This window comes from Corythoichthys intestinalis, chromosome 9 (genome assembly GCF_030265065.1).
Source record: "Corythoichthys intestinalis isolate RoL2023-P3 chromosome 9, ASM3026506v1, whole genome shotgun sequence".
NCBI classification, from domain to species: Eukaryota; Metazoa; Chordata; class Actinopteri; order Syngnathiformes; family Syngnathidae; genus Corythoichthys; species Corythoichthys intestinalis.
Genome location: NC_080403.1, coordinates 26549788 through 26575036, shown reverse-complemented (window position 1 = coordinate 26575036; position 25249 = coordinate 26549788). Strand labels below are relative to the sequence as shown.

The following is a 25249-nucleotide window of genomic DNA, read 5'->3' as shown; positions in this document are numbered from 1 at the left end:
CGCACAATCTTTTTCAACAGAAGTCCAGGTATTATGACATTTCTGTCCAATAAAAAACACATTTCAAACTAAGGCCACAATAAAATGTGTACAAATATCACTCATTATTATTGCAATAACAGCAAAGCCAATACTAAATCTCTGTTTTAATGTTTGTCATAATTTCGGTGCCTGGAGTTTTTTGTTTTTTAAATTATTAGGTGGTTGATTTAAAAAGACTACCAACCGCTGGGTTAGTGTAAGGTTTTAAAATGATACTCATGTTGGATTAAATTTAGGGTTTTAAAAAAAATAAATTACATCTCTACTTTCAATATTGAGGACAGCCGGTAGAGAATGAATTAGCAGATGCATTATAACAACGCGCGCTCTGCCCACAATGAACTGATGCTCTTTTTTCTTGTTTTCTCCTTGGAACAATGGTTTTAATATTAAGATGTAGAAGAGTCATTAGAGACAATCCGCTGAGGCACAGTTTCCCAATTAGTCGGCTCTTTAGCCTCGCTCTTTGTCATGTAGTACTGACAAGCACTTTAATGTATAGGGCGGTCATGTTCACTATGACTCCGCTTCAAAAAAAAAAAAAAAAGATGCATGTGAATATATTTCAGTAACAGTAAAATTGTTTTCATGCTTAAAATTCTTAGTGAAGAAAAATCAGATGCTTTTCCATGCCGTTAACTCATTGGCAGGCATTGACGGAGCTAAACGTGCATTCTATTTGAACTGGAAAGGTTGTTCATTCCTTGCCGGCCCTCCCAGTTCAAATGGATTGGATGTCTTGTAGTGACAAACTAAATTAAATTCACAGCAGAAAAATAATGAAGCCACATGATTGAGTGTCTATTATCGTCAATAGAATTGAATAATGGATTTTTTTTTCTTATCAATGTTGCTCATGTGTATTTTTTCCTAAACGGTTTTCTCCTTGAGTCGTATAAAATTAGTAAGGGATTGTTGTTCCACCTGTTGTGTTGGTGTGGTGTAACCTACGAGGGGCATTCAAAATGTAATGCACTCAAGTGCATTGCTCGTACAAGATTTTACGAATCTTGGTTATATTTGGCACAAACACTATAGGACACACCTTTTTGCGATTGTTAAATGTGTTTTTCTTATTTTCAGATTTTTAGAGCTTAAACTAGCTTCCAAAATGGCTGCCCCTCTTGAAGCTCGTCAGAAACAAAGAGCTGTAATCAAATTCCTTGTTGCAGAGGGAGAAACCCCTCTAACCCCTGACCCCCCATTACTGGAGATGAAACATGGGTATACCATTTTGAACCTGAATCTAAAAGGAGGTCATTGGGATGGCGTCACCCAAATTCACCAAGGACCGAAAAGTTCAAGGCCCAAAAATCAGCGGGCAAAATTATGGCCACCGTTTTTGGGGATTCTCAAGGTGTAATCCTTGTGGATTTTTTGCCAAAGTGGGAAACCATTAACTCTGAGGTATACATTGAGACTCTTAGGAAGCTCAAAGCAAGAATTCGACGTGTTCGGCCCAACTTGGACATGATAAATGTGCTCCTCCAGCATGACAGTGCACGTCCTCACACAAGCATCAGGACCATGGAGGTCATCACTTCATTTGGATGGACTGTGATACCACATTCATCATATTCTCCTGATTTGGCACCGTCAGACTACCTCCTCTTTGGTCCAATGAAAGAAGGACTCCAGGGCAACCGATATGGCAATGACGATGAAGTGAAAACTGCTGTCAAAAATTGGCTTAGAGATCAACCAGCTGAGTTCTACAACACTGGTACATGCCCTCGTTCATAGGTGGACTGTAGCTCTTGAGAGAGGTGGAGACTATGTGGAAAAGAAGTAAGAATGTAATCCTCACACTTGTACCTTTTGATGTATAATACATGTTGCTATTACAATTTGTTTGTACATAATAAAATTAGGTGCATTACTTTTTGAATACCCCTCGTATAACAGCATTTCCATGAAAAGATGATCTTAAATAGAACATCCCCCAATTATCATAATGAGCATAAGGAGTAATTTTTGCCAATTGTGAGATTATAGTCAACATCATTGTCAATTATAATGGCATGCGACAACATAGCTGTTGTAATTGTCTCACATCAGGCTCCTAATGGGAGGAACAGTTGCTGATGAACGTCATTCCACAGCCGGAATGACAATTACGAAAGAAATGTCACGACATTTATGATGGCGGCCTCCTCCTCCTCCTTGCGGGAGGCGACAAAGGCAAGCGCTGACAGCGAAGCATCGATGGCAATCAAGCTAATGAAGAGATTAATTGGCCAGACGCTCACAAGTGGGTTGGAGACGAGCTGAGTAATGCAAGTCATACAGTTATGGATACCTAAAAAAAATTGTGACTGCTGGCAGCGATTATTCGCCAGTGAGTAAAGCAAAGGGGGGGGGGGGGGGTGCAGCAGAACATGTGGACAGATAATATACTTAATACTCACAAGCAAATATACTTTATCCTCTGCAAAGAACAACTAAGGCTAGGTTCAGACTGCAGGTCTTAATGGATGAATCCAATTTTTTTCGTGTTTTTACGACTCGAGTGAGGCATTGACTTGATGGTTTGAACATGACAATTCGCATAAAAGTGGACCATTTCAAATCCAATCTGGGTCACTTTTGTATGTGGTTTAAATCCAATCTTGGCCACATTTTTCCAGAATGTGGCAGCGGTCTGAACTGTCAAGTCTCCCAAATCGGAATTAATGCAGCAATTACGTCAGCACAGAGCGAAAGCGTCAGGCAGGACGGCAGCGATGTAGCTGTGCATTAGCGTTAGCGCCTAGATTGAACGGGGCTTTTACGTTGGAAATGGGCTTGACCACAGTCATACAAAAATGAAATGAAAAAAAGTATAAGCCAGATAATGTTTGATTTTCTTTCTGTGCGTCAAATGAGTACTAGTAATGTTTCAGTATTGCTTATATGGCCGACTCGGGGCAAACTGACGCACACACAAAAGGCTTTTGTGTGTGCATCCTGCAAGCACAGTGTGTGTATGCGTTCTATCAGTCCATATAAACTATAAATATAAGACTAAACGGGGATTATTAATGTCTGTTATTTGTGTCCTCTTTTTGCAAATCAAAATATGATAAACCTGGAATGACATACGTACAGCCAGCATGATAAGTTTTTTTTTTTTCTTCTAATGCTTCGGTGCATGCGGGTCAGTTTGCTCAGCGCTTCTCGGACTGCGAATAGGTGCGCATGCGTAATACTTGAACGGACTCTATGGACAAAGGCAGTCAGAACGAGCACGCAACAAAACAAATGACAAAAAATTGGAATTGTGCACTAAGACCTACAGTATGAACCTATTACTAGAGTATACTAAGCATTTGTCTCATTTACCTTCCATCCAAGTCGTATGACTGCCCCTGGTGGCCAAGGTGCACACAACAGAGGGAGCACCACAATGTCTATTTAATATATACATATACTGGACTGTCTCAGAAAATTAGAATACACAATATTCTAATTTTTTGAGACAGTCCTGTGTATATATACAGGACTGTCTCAGGAAATTAGAATACACAATATTCTAATTTCCTGACTGTCTCAGGAAATTAGAATATTGTGTATTCTAATTTCCTGAGACAGTCCAGTATATATATATATATATATACAGTGCCTTGCAAAAGTATTCGGCCCCCTTGAACCTTGCAACTTTTCGCCACATTTCAGGTTTCAAACAAAGATATAAAATTTTAATTTTTTGTCAAGAATCAACAACAAGTGGGACACAATCGTGAAGTGGAACAAAATTTATTGGATAATTTAAACTTTTTTAACAAATAAAAAACTGAAAAGTGGGGCGTGCAATATTATTCGGCCCCCTTGCGTTAATACTTTGTAGCGCCACCTTTTGCTCCAATTACAGCTGCAAGTCGCTTGGGGTATGTTTCTATCAGTTTTGCACATCGAGAAACTGACATTCTTTCCCATTCTTCCTTGCAAAACAGCTCGAGCTCAGTGAGGTTGGATGGAGAGTGTTTGTGAACAGCAGTCTTCAGCTCTTTCCACAGATTCTCGATTGGATTCAGGTCTGGACTTTGACTTGGCCATTCTAACACCTGGATACGTTTATTTTTTAACCATTCCATTGTAGATTTGGCTTTATGTTTTGGATCATTGTCCTGTTGGAAGATAAATCTCCGTCCCAGTCTCAGGTCTTGTGCAGATACCAACAGGTTTTCTTCCAGAATGTTCCTGTATTTGGCTGCATCCATCTTCCCGTCAATTTTAAACATCTTCCCTGTCCCTGCCGAAGAAAAGCAGGCCCAAACCATGATGCTGCCACCACCATGTTTGACAGTGGTGATGGTGTGTTCAGGGTGATGAGCTGTGTTGCTTTTACGCCAAACATATAGTTTTGCATTGTGGCCAAAAAGTTCAATTTTGGTTTCATCTGACCAGAGCACCTTCTTCTACATGTTTGGTGTGTCTCCCAGGTGGCTTGTGGCAAACTTTAAACGAGACTTTTTATGGATATCTTTGAGAAATGGCTTTCTTCTTGACACTCTTCCATAAAGGCCAGATTTGTGCAGTGTACGACTGATTGTTGTCCTATGGACAGACTCTCCCACCTCAGCTGTAGATCTCTGCAGTTCATCCAGAGTGATCATGGGCCTCTTGGCTGCATCTCTGATCAGTTTTCTCCTTGTTTGAGAAGAAAGTTTGGAAGGACGGCCGGGTCTTGGTAGATTTGCAGTGGTCTGATGCTCCTTCCATTTCAATATGATGGCTTGCACAGTGCTCCTTGAGATGTTTAAAGCTTGGGAAATCTTTTTGTATCCAAATCCGGCTTTAAACTTCTCCACAACAATGTCTCGGACCTGCCTGGTGTGTTCCTTGGTTTTCATAATGCTCTCTGCACTTTAAACAGAACCCTGAGACTATCACAGAGCAGGTGCATTTATACGGAGACTTGATTACACACAGGTGGATTCTATTTATCATCATCGGTCATTTAGGACAACATCGGATCATTCAGAGATCCTCACTGAACTTCTGGAGTGAGTTTGCTGCACTGAAAGTAAAGGGGCCGAATAATATTGCACGCCCCACTTTTCAGTTTTTTATTTGTTAAAAAAGTTTAAATTATCCAATAAATGTTGTTCCACTTCACGATTGTGTCCCACTTGTTGTTGATTCTTGACAAAAAAATAAAATTTCATATCTTTATGTTTGAAGCCTGAAATGTGGCGAAAGGTTGCAAGATTCAAGGGGGCCGAATACTTCTGCAAGGCACTGTATATATATATATTTTTTAACTTTGTCTTTAATTGTGCCATTAGTTCAGAGTTCATAAAATCCATTAATTAATTCCCAAAACACATTACAAAGATTTTGACTGTTTTTTAGGGGGAAGCTGGAATGGATTAATTCCATTTCCATTCATTCCAATAGGAAATACTAGACTGTTCAAGGGAAAAATAACACATTGTAAATCACTAAAAAATATATAAATGAAAATGAAATGTATCAACCATGGAGGTCTGCATTTGGAGTTATACTCAAAATGAAAGTGGAAAAACACACTCCAACTTGTGTAATGTCCTATAAACAAGTCAAAATGAGGCTCAGTAGTCTGTGTGGCCTCCACGTGCCTGTATGACCTCCCTACAACGCCTGGGCATGCTCCTAATGAAATGACAGAGGGTGTCCTAGGGGTTTTCCTCCCAGATCTGGACCAGGGAGTCACTGAGCTCCTGGACAGTCGGACATCAACTTGGCAGCGCCAGATGGATCTAAACATAATGTCCCAGAAGTGGTCTATTTAGGTCAGGCAAACATGGGGGGCAGTAAATGTTATCAATTCCTTTTTTCCTTCAGGAACTGCTTGCATACTCCAGCCACATGAGGTTGGGCATTGTCGTGGACCAGGAGGAACCTACGTCCTACAGCTTATGACAATGGGTCCAAGGATTTCATGTTGTTGCCTAATAGCAGTCAGTTTGCCATTATCTAACCTGAAAAGGTCTGTGTGTCCTTCCAGGGATATGCCTCTCCTGACCATCACTGACCCACCACCACACCGGTCATGCTGAATGATGTTGTAGGCAGCATAATGTGCTCCATGGCCTCTCAGGACCTTTTCATTTTGCATGTGCTCAGGTTGAACCTGCTTTCATTGGTGAAGAAATTCAAATTCTGTTGGTCTATGGCATATCCCAATCGAGCTCTACAGTGATGGGCAGTGAGCATGGGGCTCAGTACAGGATGTCGGGCCTTTATGCCATCATCATGGAGCCCGTTTCTGATTGTTTGGTCAGAAACATTCACACGAGTGGCCTGCTGGAGGTCATTTTGTAGGGCTCCAGCAGTGCCTATCCTGTTCCTCCTCAAACAAAGGAGCAGATATCGATCCTACTGAGGGTTTACGCACCCTCTGCGGCCCTGTCCAGCTCTCCTGGAGTAACTACCCGTCTCCAGGAATCTCCAATAGGCCGCCAGGTTGCTCCTCGGACTGTCCAGGAACTCAGTGATGCCCTGGTCCAGATCTAGGAGGATATCCCTCAGGAGAACGTCCGCCACCTCATCAGGAGCATGCCGAGGCATTGTAGGGAGGTCATACTGGCCAGGAAGCCACACACACAACTGAGCCTTATTTTGACTTGTTTAAAGGACATTACATCAAAGTTGTATCAGCCTGTAGTGTGTTTTTCCACTTTATTTTTTAGTATAACTCCAAATACGGACTTCCATGGGTTGATACATTTGATTTTCATGGATAATTTTTGTGTGCCTTTGTTGTCTGCACATTCAGCTACGGAAAGAACAAAGTATTTGATAAAAATATTTTATTTATTCAGATTGATAACGTGTTACTTTAGTGTTCCCTTCATTTTTTGAGCAGTGTATTTGAGTTACAAATGTGGTCTTCATCGAATCAAATCCGTATCTTAAGACACTAAAATCTTTTTGGAGAAATTAGCCCGGCTAATAGATGCCTGACCCCATTTGCGTTAGTGAACCCCGCAGCTACGTCACAAAATTTTCTTTCGAGGGAATCCAGTCACAGAAGAAAGTAAAAACCAGGAGATTAGCCGAGAAATGAATCGCTCATTTGCTTGAATGAAATCATTAAAAAAATTTTAAAAAATAAAAAAAGAGGGCAATAAAATGAGAGGAAGGAATGATATTGAGCTATTTAAAATGAGCGCCGACAGAGCCAAGACGTAATGACTCGGTGATTATAATCAGGAGCAGTGCAAAAGCGAGGCACCCCCCCACCCCCACCCTCCCTCACAGGTTTAATACTGAGTAATCTGCAATTTACAAGAAACTTTTTTGCATATGATGTCTATGTTAGGGCCTCTGCTCCTCACTCCTGAGTTCTCAACTGCCTCCGGCAGGTGTGCATATTTTATCCTAATTACAGGTTGGAGGTCAGACGGGTGGAGCGGCCACAGGTGCAGGCTATCACCATCAGCAGCCTTTAAAAGCCAGTGGACGCCTCACCTCGTCGCCAGATCAACTCGTCTGTTTCCTACGTCAGTTGTTTCTCGCATTCCTATATGATATCTTTGCTCACTGGCTTACGACTTCCTTGCTCTTGTCCCAGGTCCTGTTTTCTGCGCGCCCCTTGTCGGATTCCACGCCTGCCTTGCTTCCGAGCCTCCTCGTCTTACGCCAGCTCATCTACCACGAGCCAAGTCATCCACCCCAGCCACATTCTCGTGATCGCCAATAAACGATTACTCCTCTCACCCCCTGTGTGTCTGCTTTGGGATCCCCTCTTGCTCACGCAACCCTAACAGTTTGATCTGGCCATAAATGGATCCCGCAGACAATCCCGCCGCCTCGCCCACGTCCCTCCAGCACCACCACCAAGCCTTACAATTCCTCTTCAATAAGGTAACGGACATTTCCCATTCACTCCAAGCCATACAAGAGCAGCTCACACCACTTCCACAAGCCCGCTTAGCCCAGTCAGCCCCAGGTTACGATGCTACCCCTCCGTGCCACATACCCGCATGTAACCCGGCGTCATTGGCTACAGGCCGAGAGCCTCACGTCCCCGCACCGGCTCCTTACGACGGCAACCTCGGCACTTGTCGCGCCTTTCTTGTACAATGTAGCCTTGTGTTTGAGCTACAGCCCTCCACGTACCACGAGGAAAAAATAAAGATCGCCTACCTCATCTCTTGCTTGCGGGGTGTTGCGCTTCAATGGGCCTCCTTAGTGTGGGAAAATGGTTCCTCCGTATGTGACACGTACTCCAGTTTTACTGAGGAGATGAAAAAAATCTTTGACCATCCGATCCGCGGGAGAGAAGCAGCGAAGCGGCTCATGTCTGTTCGTCAGGGGACTCGGAGCGTCGCCGAGTTCTCGGTGGAGTTCAGGACGTTAGCGGTGGAAAGCCGCTTCAACGACGCAGCGCTCCAGGAGGTTTTCACCGGCGCATTGAACGAATCCTTGAAAGATGAATTGGCCACACGGGACGGGCCGGATTCTCTGGACAACTTGATTCGATTATCGATTCAAATCGATAATCGCCAGCGGGAGAGGAAGAGACAACGCATGGAACAGCTGGGCGACCCGCGCACTCGCCTCGCTGCTTTTCCGCCCCCGCCTCCACTTCCTGTAAAGGCCGCTGAGGCTGCGCTGGCGACATCTCCCCCTGCTGTGAACGCCGAGCCAACGCAGGTGGGACGTACCAGGCTCTCCAGGGAGGAACGCACACGCAGGTACGACGCACGTCTTTGTGTTTATTGTGGAAAGAGTGGACATTTTCTACGCACCTGCCCAGTGCGTCCAGAACCGCCATTACAAGGACTACTAGTAAGTCACATGTCTCATGCTTCCTCACGTCGGCTCCAGCTCACAGCTACCCTCTTCTTAAAGGGCCAGTCACGCACTGTTACTGCCCTAGTTGATTGTGGTTCAGACGAAAACTTTATTGACCACGAACTTGTTAACCAACTAGGGCTGGCGACACACCAGCTCCCCCTTCCATTGAAGACCACTGCACTCAATGGCCAGCTCCTCTTCAGTGTGGACAAGAAGACTGAGCCCATCAAGCTCCTCCTGTCGGGCAACCACCAAGAGGTGAGCGCTTTCCTTGTTTTTGTAAGCCCCCACACTCCATTGGTCCTCGGGTTACCGTGGCTTAGGAAACACAATCCCTCCATTGATTGGACCCATCCAAAACTGACTGCATGGAGTGAATTCTGTCACAATAATTGTCTCAAATCTGCACTAGTGCCGTCGTATCCTGTCCAGAAGGTGGAGCCACCTGACTTGTCGGCTGTTCCAGAATGCTACCATGACCTCTGGCAGGTGTTTAGTAAAGATCATGCCATGTCGCTCCCACCTCACCGTCCATACGACTGCGCCATCGATCTCCTTCCTGGTGCTGCCCTTCCCAAGGGTCGGTTGTTTAACATTTCAGAACCAGAGAGGGAGGCGATGGAGGAGTACATCACCGAATCCCTGGCCACTGGTACCATCCGTCCATCCTCCTCCCCGGTCGGTGCAGGATTCTTCTTTGTGGGCAAGAAGGATGGCGGCCTGCGGCCCTGTATCGACTATCGAGCCCTGAACGACATTACCATTAAGAACAGGTACCCTCTTCCACTCATCGACTCCGCATTCACCCCCCTCTATAGCGCTACAGTTTTCAGTAAGCTTGACCTGCGCCGTGCTTATCACCTCGTCCGCATCAGGGAAGGCGATGAGTGGAAAACTGCATTCAATACGGCCTTAGGGCATTATGAATACCTGGTCATGCCTTTTGGCCTCACAAACGCCCCTGCAGTTTTCCAGAACCTGGTCAACGATGTCCTCAGGGACTTCATTAACAGATTTGTGGTGGTGTACCTCGACGACATCCTGGTGTTCTCACGCACCCCCTCAGAACACGAAGATCATGTCCGTCAGGTCCTCCAACGTCTCCTCGAAAACAGGCTCTTCGTGAAGGCTGAGAAATGCGAGTTTCACGTCGCCGAAACAACATTTCTTGGCCACATTGTGGGCAAAGGGCAGTTTCGTATGGACCCGGCCAAAGTGGCGGCGGTCCTTGAGTGGCCACGCCCTTCGGACAGAAAGCAGCTCCAGCGCTTTCTCGGATTCGCCAACTACTACCGCAGGTTCATCCGCAATTACAGCAGGGTTGCAGCCCCTCTCTCAGCCCTCACCTCTACCACCACACGATTCTGTTGGTCTGACGCTGCCAGTTCCGCCTTCAAAGACCTCAAGGCCCGTTTCACTTCAGCACCTGTGTTGGTCCCGCCTAACCCGTCTCTTCAATTCATTGTAGAGGTCGACGCTTCAGAGACTGGCGTGGGTGCAGTTCTGTCACAACGGCGGCCGGCTGATGGCAAGGTGCACCCATGTGCTTACTTCTCCCGGAGGCTGTCTCCTGCTGAGCGAAACTACAGCATCGGGGACAGAGAGCTCTTGGCAGTCAAGATGGCCTTGGAAGAATGGCGCCACCATCTGGAGGGAACATCCCAGCCCTTCCTCGTGTTAACCGATCACAAGAACCTTGAATACCTGAAGTCAGCAAAGAGACTAAACCCACGACAAGCGAGGTGGGCCTTGTTTTTCTCCCGTTTCAACTTCACTCTGTCTTACATCCCAGGTTCAAAAAACGCCAAGCCAGACGCCCTCTCACGCCAGTTCCAGGCCAGCGAACCAAAGGAGGATCCCGCTCCCATCCTACCCCAGACCTGCTTTCTTGCCTCGATGGAGTGGGAGATCGAGAAAAAGGTGAAGGAAGCCCACTGTGAACACCCGGACCCCCGAGAGGGCCCTCAGTCTGACCTCTTTGTTCCCGAGTCCCTACGTTCCCAGGTGCTGGAGTGGGCGCACTCGTCCCGCCTCTTTTGCCACCCCGGCATCAGAAGGACGCTTGCCGTGCTGCGCCAGCGGTTTTGGTGGCCTTCCATGTCAGAAGACGCAAGATCATTTGTCCTCGCCTGTACCGTTTGCGCCCGTAGCAAGACATCCACCAAACCCAGCTCCGGACTCCTCCGACCCTTGCCCATCCCGAGTCGCCCTTGGTCACACATCGCCCTGGATTTCGTAACCGGTCTCCCTCCTTCCAGAGGCAACACAGTCATTCTCACAGTGGTGGATAGATTCTCCAAGGCAGCCCATTTCGTCCCCCTTCACAAGCTCCCTTCAGCCAAGGAAACATCTGATCTGCTCACCCACCACGTATTCCGCCTACATGGCATCCCAGTGGACATAGTCTCCGACAGAGGACCGCAGTTCACATCACAGGTCTGGAGGGCTTTCTGTGCTGCACTAGGTATCGGTGTTAGTCTGTCTTCTGGGTACCACCCACAAACCAACGGGCAATGCGAGCGCGCAAACCAGCAGCTCGAAGCAGCCCTCCGCTGTACCACACAGGCCCATCCCAACACTTGGAGTGACCAGCTCCCTTGGATTGAATACGCGCACAACTCCCTGCCTAACGCCTCCTCCGGTATGTCCCCATTCCATTGCTCTTTGGGCTACCAACCCCCGCTGTTTCCCTCGCAGGAGCAAGACATTGCGGTCCCGTCAGTCCAGAGCCATGTCAATCGGTGCTCCAGAGTCTGGGAGCAGGCACGCTCTGCACTCCTACGTGCCTCCGATAAGTCCCGCGCGCAGTCTGACCGCCGCCGCACGCCTGCGCCTGTCTATGTAGTTGGCCAACAGGTGTGGCTTTCATCCAAGTCCTTGCCGGTGAAGACGGGGTCTGCAAAGTTGACTCCCCGGTTTGTTGGACCCTATGTGATTGAGAAGGTGGTGAATCCTGCTGCCGTTCGCCTCAAGCTCCCAGCCCACTTCCGTGTCCACCCTACCTTCCATGTCTCCCACGTGAAGCCTGTCTCAACGAGTCCCTTGTCCCCCCCTGTTCCGCCCCCTCCACCACCTCTGTCGGTCGATGGGGGTCCTGCTTACCGTGTGCGGCGCCTGTTGGATGTCCGCCGCCGCGGTAGGGGTCTTCAGTACCTCGTGGACTGGGAGGGTTATGGTCCTGAGGAGCGCTCCTGGGTCCCGTCCCGGTGGGTGCTGTCTCGGGCGCTCATTCGGGATTTCCACCGCGCCCACCCTGATCGCCTTCGTCGTGCGCCGGGTGGCGCCCGTGGGAGGGGGGGTCCTGTTAGGGCCTCTGCTCCTCACTCCTGAGTTCTCAACTGCCTCCGGCAGGTGTGCATATTTTATCCTAATTACAGGTTGGAGGTCAGACGGGTGGAGCGGCCACAGGTGCAGGCTATCACCATCAGCAGCCTTTAAAAGCCAGTGGACGCCTCACCTCGTCGCCAGATCAACTCGTCTGTTTCCTACGTCAGTTGTTTCTCGCATTCCTATATGATATCTTTGCTCACTGGCTTACGACTTCCTTGCTCTTGTCCCAGGTCCTGTTTTCTGCGCGCCCCTTGTCGGATTCCACGCCTGCCTTGCTTCCGAGCCTCCTCGTCTTACGCCAGCTCATCTACCACGAGCCAAGTCATCCACCCCAGCCACATTCTCGTGATCGCCAATAAACGATTACTCCTCTCACCCCCTGTGTGTCTGCTTTGGGATCCCCTCTTGCTCACGCAACCCTAACAGTCTAAGCCTAAAAAAAATTGTAACCTCCGCAGGGTGACAAAATACAATTGTTAACACTTGCTCTGAACAAAGCATGCGAGAATAACCTTGAGGCATGACCCACATGCTTCTTAGAGAAACTGACCTTATTATTATCTGATCAAATGTAGCAGCCTGTCACATTACAGATAGCATTTGAAATCAATAAGACTCAACGTATGACAAGATAGCATCATTCCTATTTTTGGGGGGGGGTGAGGAATTTGGCAAGCCAACGTCCAGCATCTTTGGTCCTTTAAAATCCATAGGCGGGGAATTAAGAGATCCTGTCAGATTCAGATTGATGGAAAATTCGAAGACCCCAGACAAGGACAAACTGTTGACATGACATTTTGTCCCAGCTGGGTTTCAATATCCTTAACTCATTGCCTGCCACTGATTGCAATAGATATCCAATCCATTTGATCGAGGAAACCACTATCACACCTGTTAGTTGAAAAATTAGTTACTAGGTTTAGTCTAACAAAAGTACCTAAACCCTGATAGTGCAATCAATAGAAGGTATTTTTTTTCCTTTGAACCCACTATTGAACAAGCTCAACCTCAAGTATTGACAACGACACAAATGTATCGTTGTTACCTCAGGTTGAGCTATCTAGAAGCTGAGGATGCTCTCGGGCCAGCTGGTATTATTAACTTTCCTCCATCTGCTCTTGTGGCCGTGTTTAGTCACACTATCCTGGTACCATGCTGGGAGGCTCTGTTCCCAGCAGAACATCAAGTCCCTATTTACTGACTCATTTTGCATCGTAAGGGGTAAATTTAGCAAAACCCTGGAGTCTTATTTTAGTGGACATATCTATCATAAGAGAATGCTCGAAAATATTTCAAGACACCGCGCATGAAAATGAACAGGAAGAGTGGGCAACTTTGGTTTGAAGCGTCCATTTCTCATATACTTGCGCATTTTGACTGAATTCACGGTCAAAATGGATTGGCGGTCCATTGCCTTCAATGATAGTGAATGCGTTGATGTAGGCAGAACATGGTGTCAAATGTTTTGAGAGTCCGTCTAATGCTCACAAACTGTTGACAACTGATTGGCATACTATAAATTTTCCATTCATTTCAATTTTTTATAGCGTTTCAATTATCTTAAAAGACGTTCCTACAATAGATGCAGAAAATATGCATCTTTTCCATTAGGGCTGCAGCTATCGATTATTTTAGTAGTCGATCAATCGATGAACTAGCCAAGTTAGTTTAAATAATCGAGTAATCGTATAAGGAACATAAAAAATTAAAATACATGAACTGAGCCTCAAACGGTATGAAAAAATAAATAAATGAGGATCTAGGTACAACAAAAGAACAATTGCCAAACTTACATAGGAAAAGACTGCTAGCTTAAATGCTATAAAATGCTAACTTTTGTTTTACAATGATCTTAACAAATAGTTCAAACACATTATCCCACATAAAAAAAAAAAACGGCTAAATATACCTATGAACTAAATTACGAACGCATTAAAAAAACATTAGCTGAAACAAAAACTTACGCTTATGTTGGTCTAAACAGGGAGCAGCTGGATTCAGCCATGTGAAATGAGTTGCGTCATATTCACTGTCGCCACTAGAGGGCAGTGTATCCACACAAATCAATAAAACTAAATGCAAACACTTTCAAAACAAACCATCACAACGCCACTTTATTTAATCGAATACTTGAAGCAGCTAAATTTAATTTTAATCTTTTTTCTAATTGAATTACTGGAGTTAATCAATTCATCGTTGCAGCACTAATTTAATTGTCAAATGTCATAAATTGTCCACTTGTGCCTCATTTGGATTATATTTTATATTGATCATGTACACTCTATTGGGAATTTCGTACACTGCAATCGACTTACCAGAAGAAGGCTCTTGTCTTGTAAGCACTCTTCTCTGATCTGCAATAGCAATATGACATCACTCTTATGAATATTTTGTATAAGAACAAGTTTCACATCAACAACAGCTTTAAATTTATACTTTCAGCAGAGATTAACGGTAATTGGCTCTAAAGATGACGTGTCACAGTACCCCCTCCAGAGAACCACGTGATCATGATCTGCATCATTTCGCTACATTGATCCCCACCCGCTTATCTGCCCTGTTGCATGCCTGTCTGCCAGCCAGCCGCTAACTATCCTAGATGGGATTGAGTCAAGGATGGGAAAGGACAACTGCCAAGTCTGGGCGTGGGAGTGTGATAGTGACTGGCGGTAAAGATGAAGGTTCACGTCACGCTGCATTCATTACCGGTAAGTTAAAGTAAACACTAAAACAGCTAGAGGTATTGTACTCAGTGTACTGTAAGTAGGTTACTTATCAGTACTCTCCTAATATCTAATATTTTTTGTGCCATGTACTGTGCTTAGCGTTTCAATTCACTTGTTGCTAGAATTTACTACTAAATGTAATATTCCTGAAATTTTGGGTGTCTCAATAAAATATATTTTATTTTTGTATACAAGTAAAAAAACAACAACCACAAAAACACTGTTGTTCAAAAATATTATCCAACAGGTAACACAATGGCCACAGAAATGAAGTAAGACATGAAGACAGTGACAGATTGAAAGAAAGCAGGGTACTCATAACAAACAAACTGATGATACACCAAGGAACATCTTGACTGGGCACTTGGAGGAAGCTGATTGGTCAACACAAAGAAAGTGCAGAGAAGGATATTTGAAAATGGAAACCTAATCAGACAAAACAAGAAACCTACACAGACAAAAGCAAACAAAACAAAATCAAAAATAGTATAAACCATAACTTATATAAAGGGACCTTAAGAAGAAATTGGCATTTTGTTTTAAGCATTTATAAATGCAGAATCGACACTGGGTAAAACAATAAACGTTGTACTCAAGTTTCTTTTTATTATTATTATTATTATTTTTAAATACAATTGTCCTTCTTTTCTCTCTTTCCTCCCCTTGTTACGATCGACTGCATTTTCCGATATATACCCATCATAATACAAATATCCACGAAGGAGTACCGGTATTCAAAACCCCCCGCTACACATACAAAAAAACACTGTTTAGACATAAGAAGGTACAGGATACATCTGACCAAGACACCGAACAGGACGGTAGGAAAAAACAAATTCACTAATGAAAGAACACCGTGTTGTCACTACATGGTGGTACAATCATTTAATCTTCTTGAAACACATTTTGTTTTGAAGGTTTTTAATCCAATATCACCTCTCTGCCATGGGAGGTGCCAGCTGCTGGCTTGGACGCTTGCATGCAGCGAACAATCAGACGGCACTGGTCCAATCATGCAGCACTTGCACTCTCCCTAGACACTCTCATATAGAAATCATATATTTCCTTTTTATTAACTGTAATAAAGTCATTCGACCGCAGCAGCTGCACTCCTGCCCACTCCTTGTAGCTTTGCACTTTGTATTGACTCGTATGGACTCATTATTTGGCACAGTCACCTCACTGTTGTTTTCTAGTTCTAGTGTGCAAGTGTTTTCAAAAGATCAGACAAGAATTTAAAGGGCATGAACTGCTAACTTAGCGTGTTTATTTGACATTTTCTGTGTTGCTGCTGGTGGTCCTTGTGTTTTGTGTTTACAGTGGAAATATTAACCATCCAATCGGTGACCACTCCGATGACGATACACTATTTTGGTGCTTAAAGCCTGTATTGTGATGTGTTTAATCAGTAATCGCTAAGAAATAATCAGGAGATCAACAGCTACCCAGTGTGCGTTACTATTAAGTGTATGTATGTATATATATATATATATATATATATATATATATATATATATATATATATATATATATATATATATATATATATATATATATATATATATATATATATATATATATATATATATATATATTAGGGCTGTTTTAGTTAAGTTTTAAGTTAGTCTAAACTGAACTGTAAGTACTGGCAGGATTTTGAGTTTTTGCAGTGTTCAAAATAAATGTATGATACCAGCTGTATTGGACCACATTTATTCAGCAATGACTACTAAGCTAAAACTGACAGTTAGCTTTATTATGTTTTAATTTTACACCCTCATCACTCTACAGCGCTATGTTTTTACAGATTAAATAAAGCCTGTATGTAAGACACGTTAGCCACGCATCGACAGTGGTCATAATCAATAGACCCTACCCACCGACGTCACAAAATCACGTGCTCGCTGTATGGTTCCGCCCACTTGTCCGTCATTTTGTGTCTGTATTATCAATGGTCTCAATTGATCGAGCAATTTATAATGCATTTCATGGAAGACCCGGTGCTTTCGGATGCCGTAAACTCACTTGATGCGTTGCATAAAAGGCGTTATGTGGAAAAGCTTCAGTTTATCCATTCGCCAGATCCATATTTGATGCCTAAATCGATGTTTTTCGACCCGCTGTCTCCGCCGTATTTGCCTGACATCTGCTAGCTACCCTGAACTGTACAACTATCTTGTCTACACAAAATCAGCCTATTCTCACGAAAGTTTGAAAAACTTTAAGAGCTTGGAGGCTTATAAATACTTCGTTGCTGGTTGGGTGAAACAGGTCCATGAAAATTCGGCAGGAATCTATCTTGTGCTTGGAAAGGTGAGTTACGAAATTTTCAATTCAAAATCTTTTGTTATTGCTAACATCCACTGTCAAGTCTAATGTATTTCATGTCGTTTGTCAATGGAGTTAGGGCTTTTAATGTTTATATGGTTTAGCGATAGCACTCTGACTACATACATACCTGTATGTTGTCGGCGATTAGCCTAGCAATGATTTTAATTGTGGTTGTCAGCCCAAAACCCTCTAAATATATATTAAATGCATCTTACCAGATATAAAATGACTACTACATAATCTGTGGTAATCGTTTGGAGCCCAGTTTTCTCGTCGAATTGCAGCAGCCCATCTCGCTCTCTTCTCTCCGGGTCTCTCGGAATCCGGTAGAACTTCAAGTCTCTCCGTCTTCTCCGTCTATCTTCTCTGTTATTGCAACCGACCGCCACACACGCCTTCACCATTTTGATTATTAATGTTAACGAGCAGAAAAACACGTCGTAAATAGGAGGAATGTACGTAGCCGTAACAGGGAAACATGATGTGTTGACGGACAATTGGGCGGCACCAGTCAGGAGGAAGGAGTTGTGACGTCACGTGGGTAGGGTCTATAGAAACCTAGCCCTCCGAAGGGCTAACGTTACATGAGTGAGTGACAGTAACGTTATATTTATTAGTGATGAGAAGTCTACTGCTTAAAGATGGCGGCTGTTTACTAACGCTGCCCAGACGCGGCCGAGTCTGTCATTTCGCATTTAGTCCTAAATGCATGCGATATCTATGAGACGCATCGGACACTACCTGCTACCAAACTAGCATCATGCGGGGGTAGTTTATAGCAACGTCAGCATAGTTTGTAGCGGCTGTCGGCTGCGGTAAGTTTTTTAAAAAAAATTTTTTAATTGCTTCTTCCTCTACGCATGTGACATCAGTGCGTTGTCCCGCATTAAAAGTAGTTCGGGCAAAACGTGATGCTTAAAGCTGGCAAAATTGAATAATTCCTCGAGGTGAATGAAATTACTCGGATCAGTTTTTAAACTCGAGTTACTCGAGTTGCTCGAGTATTCGTTTCAGCTCTAATATATATATATATATATATATATATATATATATATATATATATATATATATATATATATATATATATATATATATATATATATGGCAGAAAACACAGAAAAGACTGAAAAAGCAGTGTCTGCTCTTGCACGCCTCTTTAAAATAAACTGCTGTATTTTAAGCCAAAAGAACTGTTGTGTTTGATAGAACAATATGTCTATATACTGCCATAGCAGATTCATGGCGCAATAAGCCCCACAACTATTTTTAATTTGTCTGTTGTACCCTGGAAACCCCCGTTTACAGACGTCGCACAACTGCTTTTGTTTCAACCCAGCCATGAAATGAAGGTAATTAATTATATTTATTATTCAAAACGTCTGTCATTTTTAGCTTAGAATCATTAACTGATGTCTAATATTCGTTTAAAAAAAAAAACCCTGAATATTTTCACTCGCATATTTTAAACTTTTAAACAAATTATGTCACAATGAAAAAAATGGCGTCTGTAAAAAAGTCACGGATATTTACCTCATAACTATCGCTTAATTGTATATTTTTGTTACTGTCGCACGCATTTTCTCTGATGTGTTAGATGATAAATAATCGATTCAAACAAAGAAAAAAAAAATGTTTAAATGGGTAAATATATGAAAAATAAAATCTCTACCACTCTTTGATGTCTGCGATTTCTGCATCGCGACCCTCGTTGTATTACCATATTTCACCCATTAAATCCGCCAAAAATCCGGCTGTGACCACTCACAGCTGTGTCTTGACACTCGGTGAGACATGCTACATGGAGTTTTTGGATCGAAATGAGGTAAGAATGCGATAATATCTCGTTAAAATCATGGTGTCTTTAATTATGCTCTGTTATGCTCTCACCTACAGTTTTTTTTTTTTTTTTTTTAATTGAGATTTTAAGCTTTCCAATGATGCACATATGCATATAGGACAATTTTGAAATTTGGCCAAATTGGGGTTCTCAGAGTGGCGGAACTTCAAGTCACCTGAGTGTTTTCCGCCATATATATATATATATATATATATATATTATATATAGAGAGAGACCCTACTCACGTGACGTCACAGCTCCGCTCTCCTGAATGGTACCACCCACTTGTCCGTCAAAACATAGTGTTAACCTGTTACGGCTACGTACATTTCTCCTATTTACGGCGTGTTTTTCTGCTCCTTAACATTAATAATCAAAATGGTGAAGGCGTGTGTGGCTGTTGGTTGCACTAACAGAGAAGATGGAAGGAGAGACTTGAAGTTTTACCGTATTCCGAGGGATCCAAAGAGGAGAGCGAAATGGACGGCTGCAATTCGACGTGAAAACTGGGCACCAAAAAATCACCACAGACTATGTAGTAGTCATTTTATATCCGGTAAGATGCATTTAAGATATACTTAGGGGGTTTTGGGCTGACAAATAACCACAATTAAGATCATTGCGAGGCTAATCGCCGACAACATACGACGTAATACGACATAGTTTCAAATTCAAGATGTTTGTGACTTCCCTTTCTTCCACCATCGTTATTTTTTTAATAATATTTAGCTGGTACCAAGTGAAAGAAACTGGCCTCGTCTACGGAGCTGACAAATAACCACAATTAAGATCATTGCGAGGCTAATCGCCGACAACATACGACGTAGTACGACATAGTTTCAAATTCAAGATGTTTGTGACTTCCCTTTCTTCCACCATTGTTATTTTTTTGAATAATATTTAGCTGGTACCAAGTGAAAGAAACTGGCCTCGTCTACGGGGCTGACAAATAACCACAATTAAGATCATTGCTAGGCTAATCGCCGACAACATACACGTATGTATGTCGTGAGAGTGCTATCGCTAAACCATATAAACATTAAAAGCCTTAACTCCATTGACAAACGACATGAAATACATTAGACTTGACAGTGGATGTTAGCAATAACAAAAGATTTTGAATTGAAAATTTCGTAACTCACCTTTCCAAGCACAAGATAGATTCCTGCCGAACGAGGACCTGTTTCACCCAACCAGCAACGAAGTATTTATAAGCCTCCAAGCTCTTGAAGTTTTTCAAATTTTCGTGGGAATAGGCTGATTTTGTGTGGACAAGATAATTGTAAATATCAGCGTAGCAGATGTCAGGCAGACAGGGCGAAGACAGTGGGTCGAAAACCATCGATTTGGGCATCAAATATGGATCTGGCGACTGTATAGAACGAAGCTTTTCCTCATAACGCCTTTTATGCAACAGATCCAGTGAGTTTGCGGCATCAGAAAGCACCGGGTCTTCCATGAAATGCATTTTAAATTCCGCCATCAATTGAAAACAATGCTAATACAGAGTCAAAATGACGGACAAGTGGGCGGAACCATACAGCGAGCACGTGGTTTTATGACGTTGGTGGGTAGGCTCTATATATATATATATATATATATATATATATATATATATATATATATATATATATATATATATATATATATATATATATATATATATATATATATATATATATATATATATATATATATATATATTTATGAGGTCTGGAGTGGTCACAGTAGTCAATCAGAACTGGAGTCTCAATGACACTTCAAAAACTATCAGGCCACAGCCGCCACAGTCTAAAAATCTGATTAATAATTTGCTGGTGGACTTTAAAATAGTGCTTTTCAGATTCCAGGCAACATTGTGCAAATGTTTCCACAGCACTAAAGTGTACACCATACCAATGTTGCCACAGTTTATAGAATGCTCTCATGTCACATTTTATTCACTGGCATCCATTAAGGTGACGTATTAGTAATAACCATAAGTAAGAATGTGACTGGGGTGGAAATTCATTTCTTAGTCGCTAGAGGGAGACAGTTCGACAATCGAATGAGTAGCTGAATTGAAAGTTCACACTACACAGAACGTTCTAGGAGGTTATCCATCAGTCATGCTGGTGAGTCTAATGGTGATGATAGCGCTACTTAGGTGCCAAGAAGGCAGAGGATTGTTAGATAACTGCAACAGGATTTGAATTTGTGAGTGAGAGGGGAGGGGGGGCAATATAAGCTGATATCTTTATTTCAATGACTTGTCACGGTCATAAAACAAAGTCATACTCCAATAACTCCATTGTGGACTAAAGGTTTGGAAAAGGTCAGTAAATCTCTATTAAACTGCAACAGCTCACATGAATTAGTGGCAGACTGAATGATATTGTGGCAAAGTGACATTCACTAAATGGTAAACAGGTAATGGAAGCTAAAGCTAAGCTAATTACCATTAAGACATGGAGCGCTTGATGTAACTTTCAAGCTAGCTACTGTAACCCTAATGCTAACAACTCTTATTGCCACAACAGTTCGGATATTAAAGCTAAGTTAAGATAATTGATTTTTTAATTTTTTTTTTTTTAAAATCCGTCTTACCCTCCATACGCTCCAAACGTGAAGCTTCTCCTCCTCTGAAACATGGTGTGACGAACCTTCACATTGCTACCTTTTTCTTTTTAGGCCTTCTTTTGTTTCTTCACTTTCTTCTGTTCCCTCCTCCCTTGTTGTCACCCTCATTGGTTTTGTGTGTGTGCGTGTCCTCTGTTGTGATGTGAGCATACCTCATCCCTCCTACTGACTTTCCCACTGATGGGAATTACGGCTCACTGAAGGGAGGGACACATATCCATTGTTCTCCGCTATCATTCTATGGTTGTGTGAACGTAGAGGTCATACTGTAAGTGTTAAAGAAATGAATGGAGAACCTCATATCACGGTGACTGTCACATGCCTGACAGGCATAATGTCTCCCAGCATTGCTGTTAACTTATTTAATACTATAGGCTTGCTGTTTTCAACACATATGAATGGATTTTCAAGCCAACTGAACTGAAAGGTGCCCTCTAGCTTGTTTTGCAGTCCATACTTTAATTTAGTAGCTGCGGCATGGGCGTCGCCAGACGTATTTCAATGGGCCATGTGCTCCAGTGTTGATCTGCACTGCCCCAGTATAAATTTCACTGGTAAAAAAACAAAACCCAAAAAAATAAGTCTAAGTTTTAAGTCTACATAGCATGATCTACAGAATGTGCCTATTTGATATGCTCATTTTACTCAATATTCACTCCATATACACAATCTGCATGTACCTCCTTAATATGGTAATTTATGAACGTGACTTTAGCTGTGTTAGGCACAAGACCGTCGACAGGGGAGGGGGCAACCGGGTATGTTGTCCCGGGCCTCTGGACCATAGGGGCCCCTTAATGACCCTTAATTCATTTTACTTTACATTCACATATTTCTTTTTTATTTAAACCATTGTCTGATTAAATATTATGTTCTACTCGATATATACTTAAAAACTTTAACATATTAAATATTTCAAATATATATTTTTTCCTTTTTTTTGCACAACACCCCCACCCTCCCCCCTGTCTTCGCAGAGAATGGTTTGACCCCGCTCTGGCGCACTCAAGTGCTACGCATTTTCTTGTCTTTGCCAGTGACTGTAGCTGGAGGAGAGCGAGCCTTCAGTAAAATGAAAATAATAAAAACTACCTATGCGCCACCATATCACAGGGAAGGCTTAACAACCTAGCCATTGTTACCAAACTGCACTTTATTAAGTTGCGGTGTTCTCAACTCCGCACCGTAGTGTGGAGTGGACGCATGAACGGTTCGTTTGTCAGTTCGTCCAGGTCTTCCTTCGGGACGGTGGCGATGTGCATAAAAACGCAGAGACATGTCGGATGGCTTTTTGCTGGAACGTTTATCAACAATGGGGTACTCACAGCCACTCAACTCAGCGCTGCTGCGCAACAACTCTCAACAACTCCTATCTCACCCTCTTACGCTCGCCCACCTCTTCGTCTGCGCCAAATTGGTAAAGCCGGTCATATTGTAGGGGACAGCGGCCCCTTGGGGCTGCTGGTAACACCATGCTCTCCATTGAGCGTGAGCTAAACAACAAAAACTGGATTTCACTGATGTTATAAATGACTTTGCTGTCAAAAATCTAGGCATCACTGTTTCAGGGCTTGAAAACCCCAGGGATGTGGAGGGGGCAGGCATGGCACGCTCGGTTGTATTGTATTGTAGCCTAATTGGGACAATAGATGGAAATTGTTTGTTTATATTGTGTCACATCACAATACGGTCTGTAAAATTGAACTGTCTCGAATTAAATAATTTGAAAATTTACACTGTTATTGCTTGCAAAGCGTTAAAGTAATGCGTTTGTTTTGGTGACAAGCCGACGGCAGAGTTGGGTTGGGGGGCCCCATATTGGTCTCTTGTCCCGGGCCCCTGAAAGTCTGCTGGCAGCCCTGGGTAGACATATGAGTTGACACTTTTGCGAAGCACCTTTGGGAGATGTGCTGTGTTCAGTTGTCGGGAGATCTGAGTTCCCAAGTTGGAAATCAGCAATGTGTTGTCAAGTCGTAATGTTGGATAATTTAATGCACCAACGATACATCACAAGTTGAGTGACTGTTTGGCGCTTTTTATAGACACCGTTTAATAGACAATCATATTTTAGATTACTTCAAAAACACTTGAATGCAGCATCTACAAGTATATGTGGGTGTGTGTGCCAATCATACAGTAGATGGTGCAAATGACGTCTTCCCGCCTGCTTTACAGGTTAGTGCCAAATAAATTGCCCCCCTTGTTCGTTTTTACTTCTGTGTTGATGTTTGTTTAACCGCCTATTCCCAAGCTTAACTTTTGTTTTTACCTATCAGGCAGTTAAATGCGGTAAACTGCTCTGGTCGCAAATTGAAGTAGCAGAGTAGCTGCTGTCTTTTAGCTAACACGCTATGAATACAATGCCAATTAAATTTGATTTGAGTGAGATGCTCTCACTCAAGAGCTTTGTCTAATATTGTATTATATGATATATGGTATTTGAAATTTATAGATACTGATGCTATTGATTGTTATGTGTTTATATGAACAAAAAAAAAGGATAAAACATGTAGAACAAGAAAAGTAATTTCAGTTACTTAACTTACTTTGCTAAGTAACCTATTACTTTTACAATGAGGTAACTGAGTCACTAACGCAATTACTTTTGGGGAGAAGTAATTTCTAACCGTAACTAATTACTTTTTTGAAGCAAGATTAACAACACTGGTCCCAATTTTGATTTTGGGAAAAAAAAAAAAAAAATCACTTTTTTACAGAAACATGAATTTTGGTTTGATTATATATCGTTTAAAGCGCTATTTCTGACTATTTTTATGATAGATAAATGCTAAAAAATAAAAAATAAAAAAATTTAAAAAAATTGGGCCCACTCGCCAGTGGCCCGCTGTGCTGGAACGGTGTGTTACGCCAGACCGGTAAGAGATTTAGGGTCAGAACAATCCGATACGGTGCTTTAATCCCCAAAATATGACAGCAATTGTCAAAACCTCATGTTAAAAAACCTGCCAGTTTTCCGAACACACATTTTTACAAGAAGAATACAATCTACTAACCTAAGATTTACATACAAACAACAGGTCTAATAAAGTTTCTAGCCGAACTGGGTGGAAATCCTTCCACTGTGGCGACACTGCTGACGAGTCGCATCGATGTGCGCATGCGTGCAGCAAACCACCTTGGACTTACTTGACAGACTGATAGACTGACATGTGATCAGCATGAATAGTTAGCTGTAATTGGTTCAAATGCACATGTGTTTTCTGGAAGAACAACAACAAAAGGGAACATGCCAGAGAGTTAACGAACAACTTGTTGAATTAATGCGATATAAAAGCACAATGCAATGGAAAATTGATTACATCTTTAAGAGAATGAAAAGAGTGGAAGAGGCCATTTTATTTTATTTTGATTTATTTTCATCTTCTGTGTTATTTCCTTATAATTTAAAAAAATCAATGTTTGCATTATCTGCAAAATATATTCTATTTCAATGTGCGTGATCACGACATATTTTATGGATAATTACCGGTAAGTCCATATTGGAACTTTTTTTTTTTTGTTAAGTTACTTATAAAATTTATTGTTAAATGTTTGCATTATCTTCAATTTCGATGTACCTCCAATGTTATGTTCTAAA

The 25249-nt window shown here is 42.6% G+C and overlaps 1 protein-coding gene across 9 annotated transcripts in view; it reads right to left on the bottom strand.

Moving 5' to 3' along the window:
• rap1gapb (RAP1 GTPase activating protein b) overlaps positions 1-25249 on the bottom strand; it is a 208969-nt gene that overhangs the window by 105075 nt on the left and 78645 nt on the right. For 2 of the 9 annotated variants that reach the window (XM_057846157.1, XM_057846162.1), the window contains exons 1-2: positions 21619-22263; positions 14454-14492 (exon numbers count right to left, since the gene is read on the bottom strand). The exons of 1 other annotated variant lie outside the window; for it this stretch is intronic. In XM_057846157.1, coding sequence (XP_057702140.1) covers positions 14454-14492; positions 21619-21662 — 83 coding nt within the window. In that variant the 5' untranslated portion in view covers positions 21663-22263. Of the gene's footprint in view, positions 1-14453; positions 14493-21618; positions 22264-25249 lie in introns of those variants that run through there. 6 more of the 9 variants (XM_057846156.1, XM_057846161.1, XM_057846170.1 and 3 more) reach the window with 5 other exon arrangements.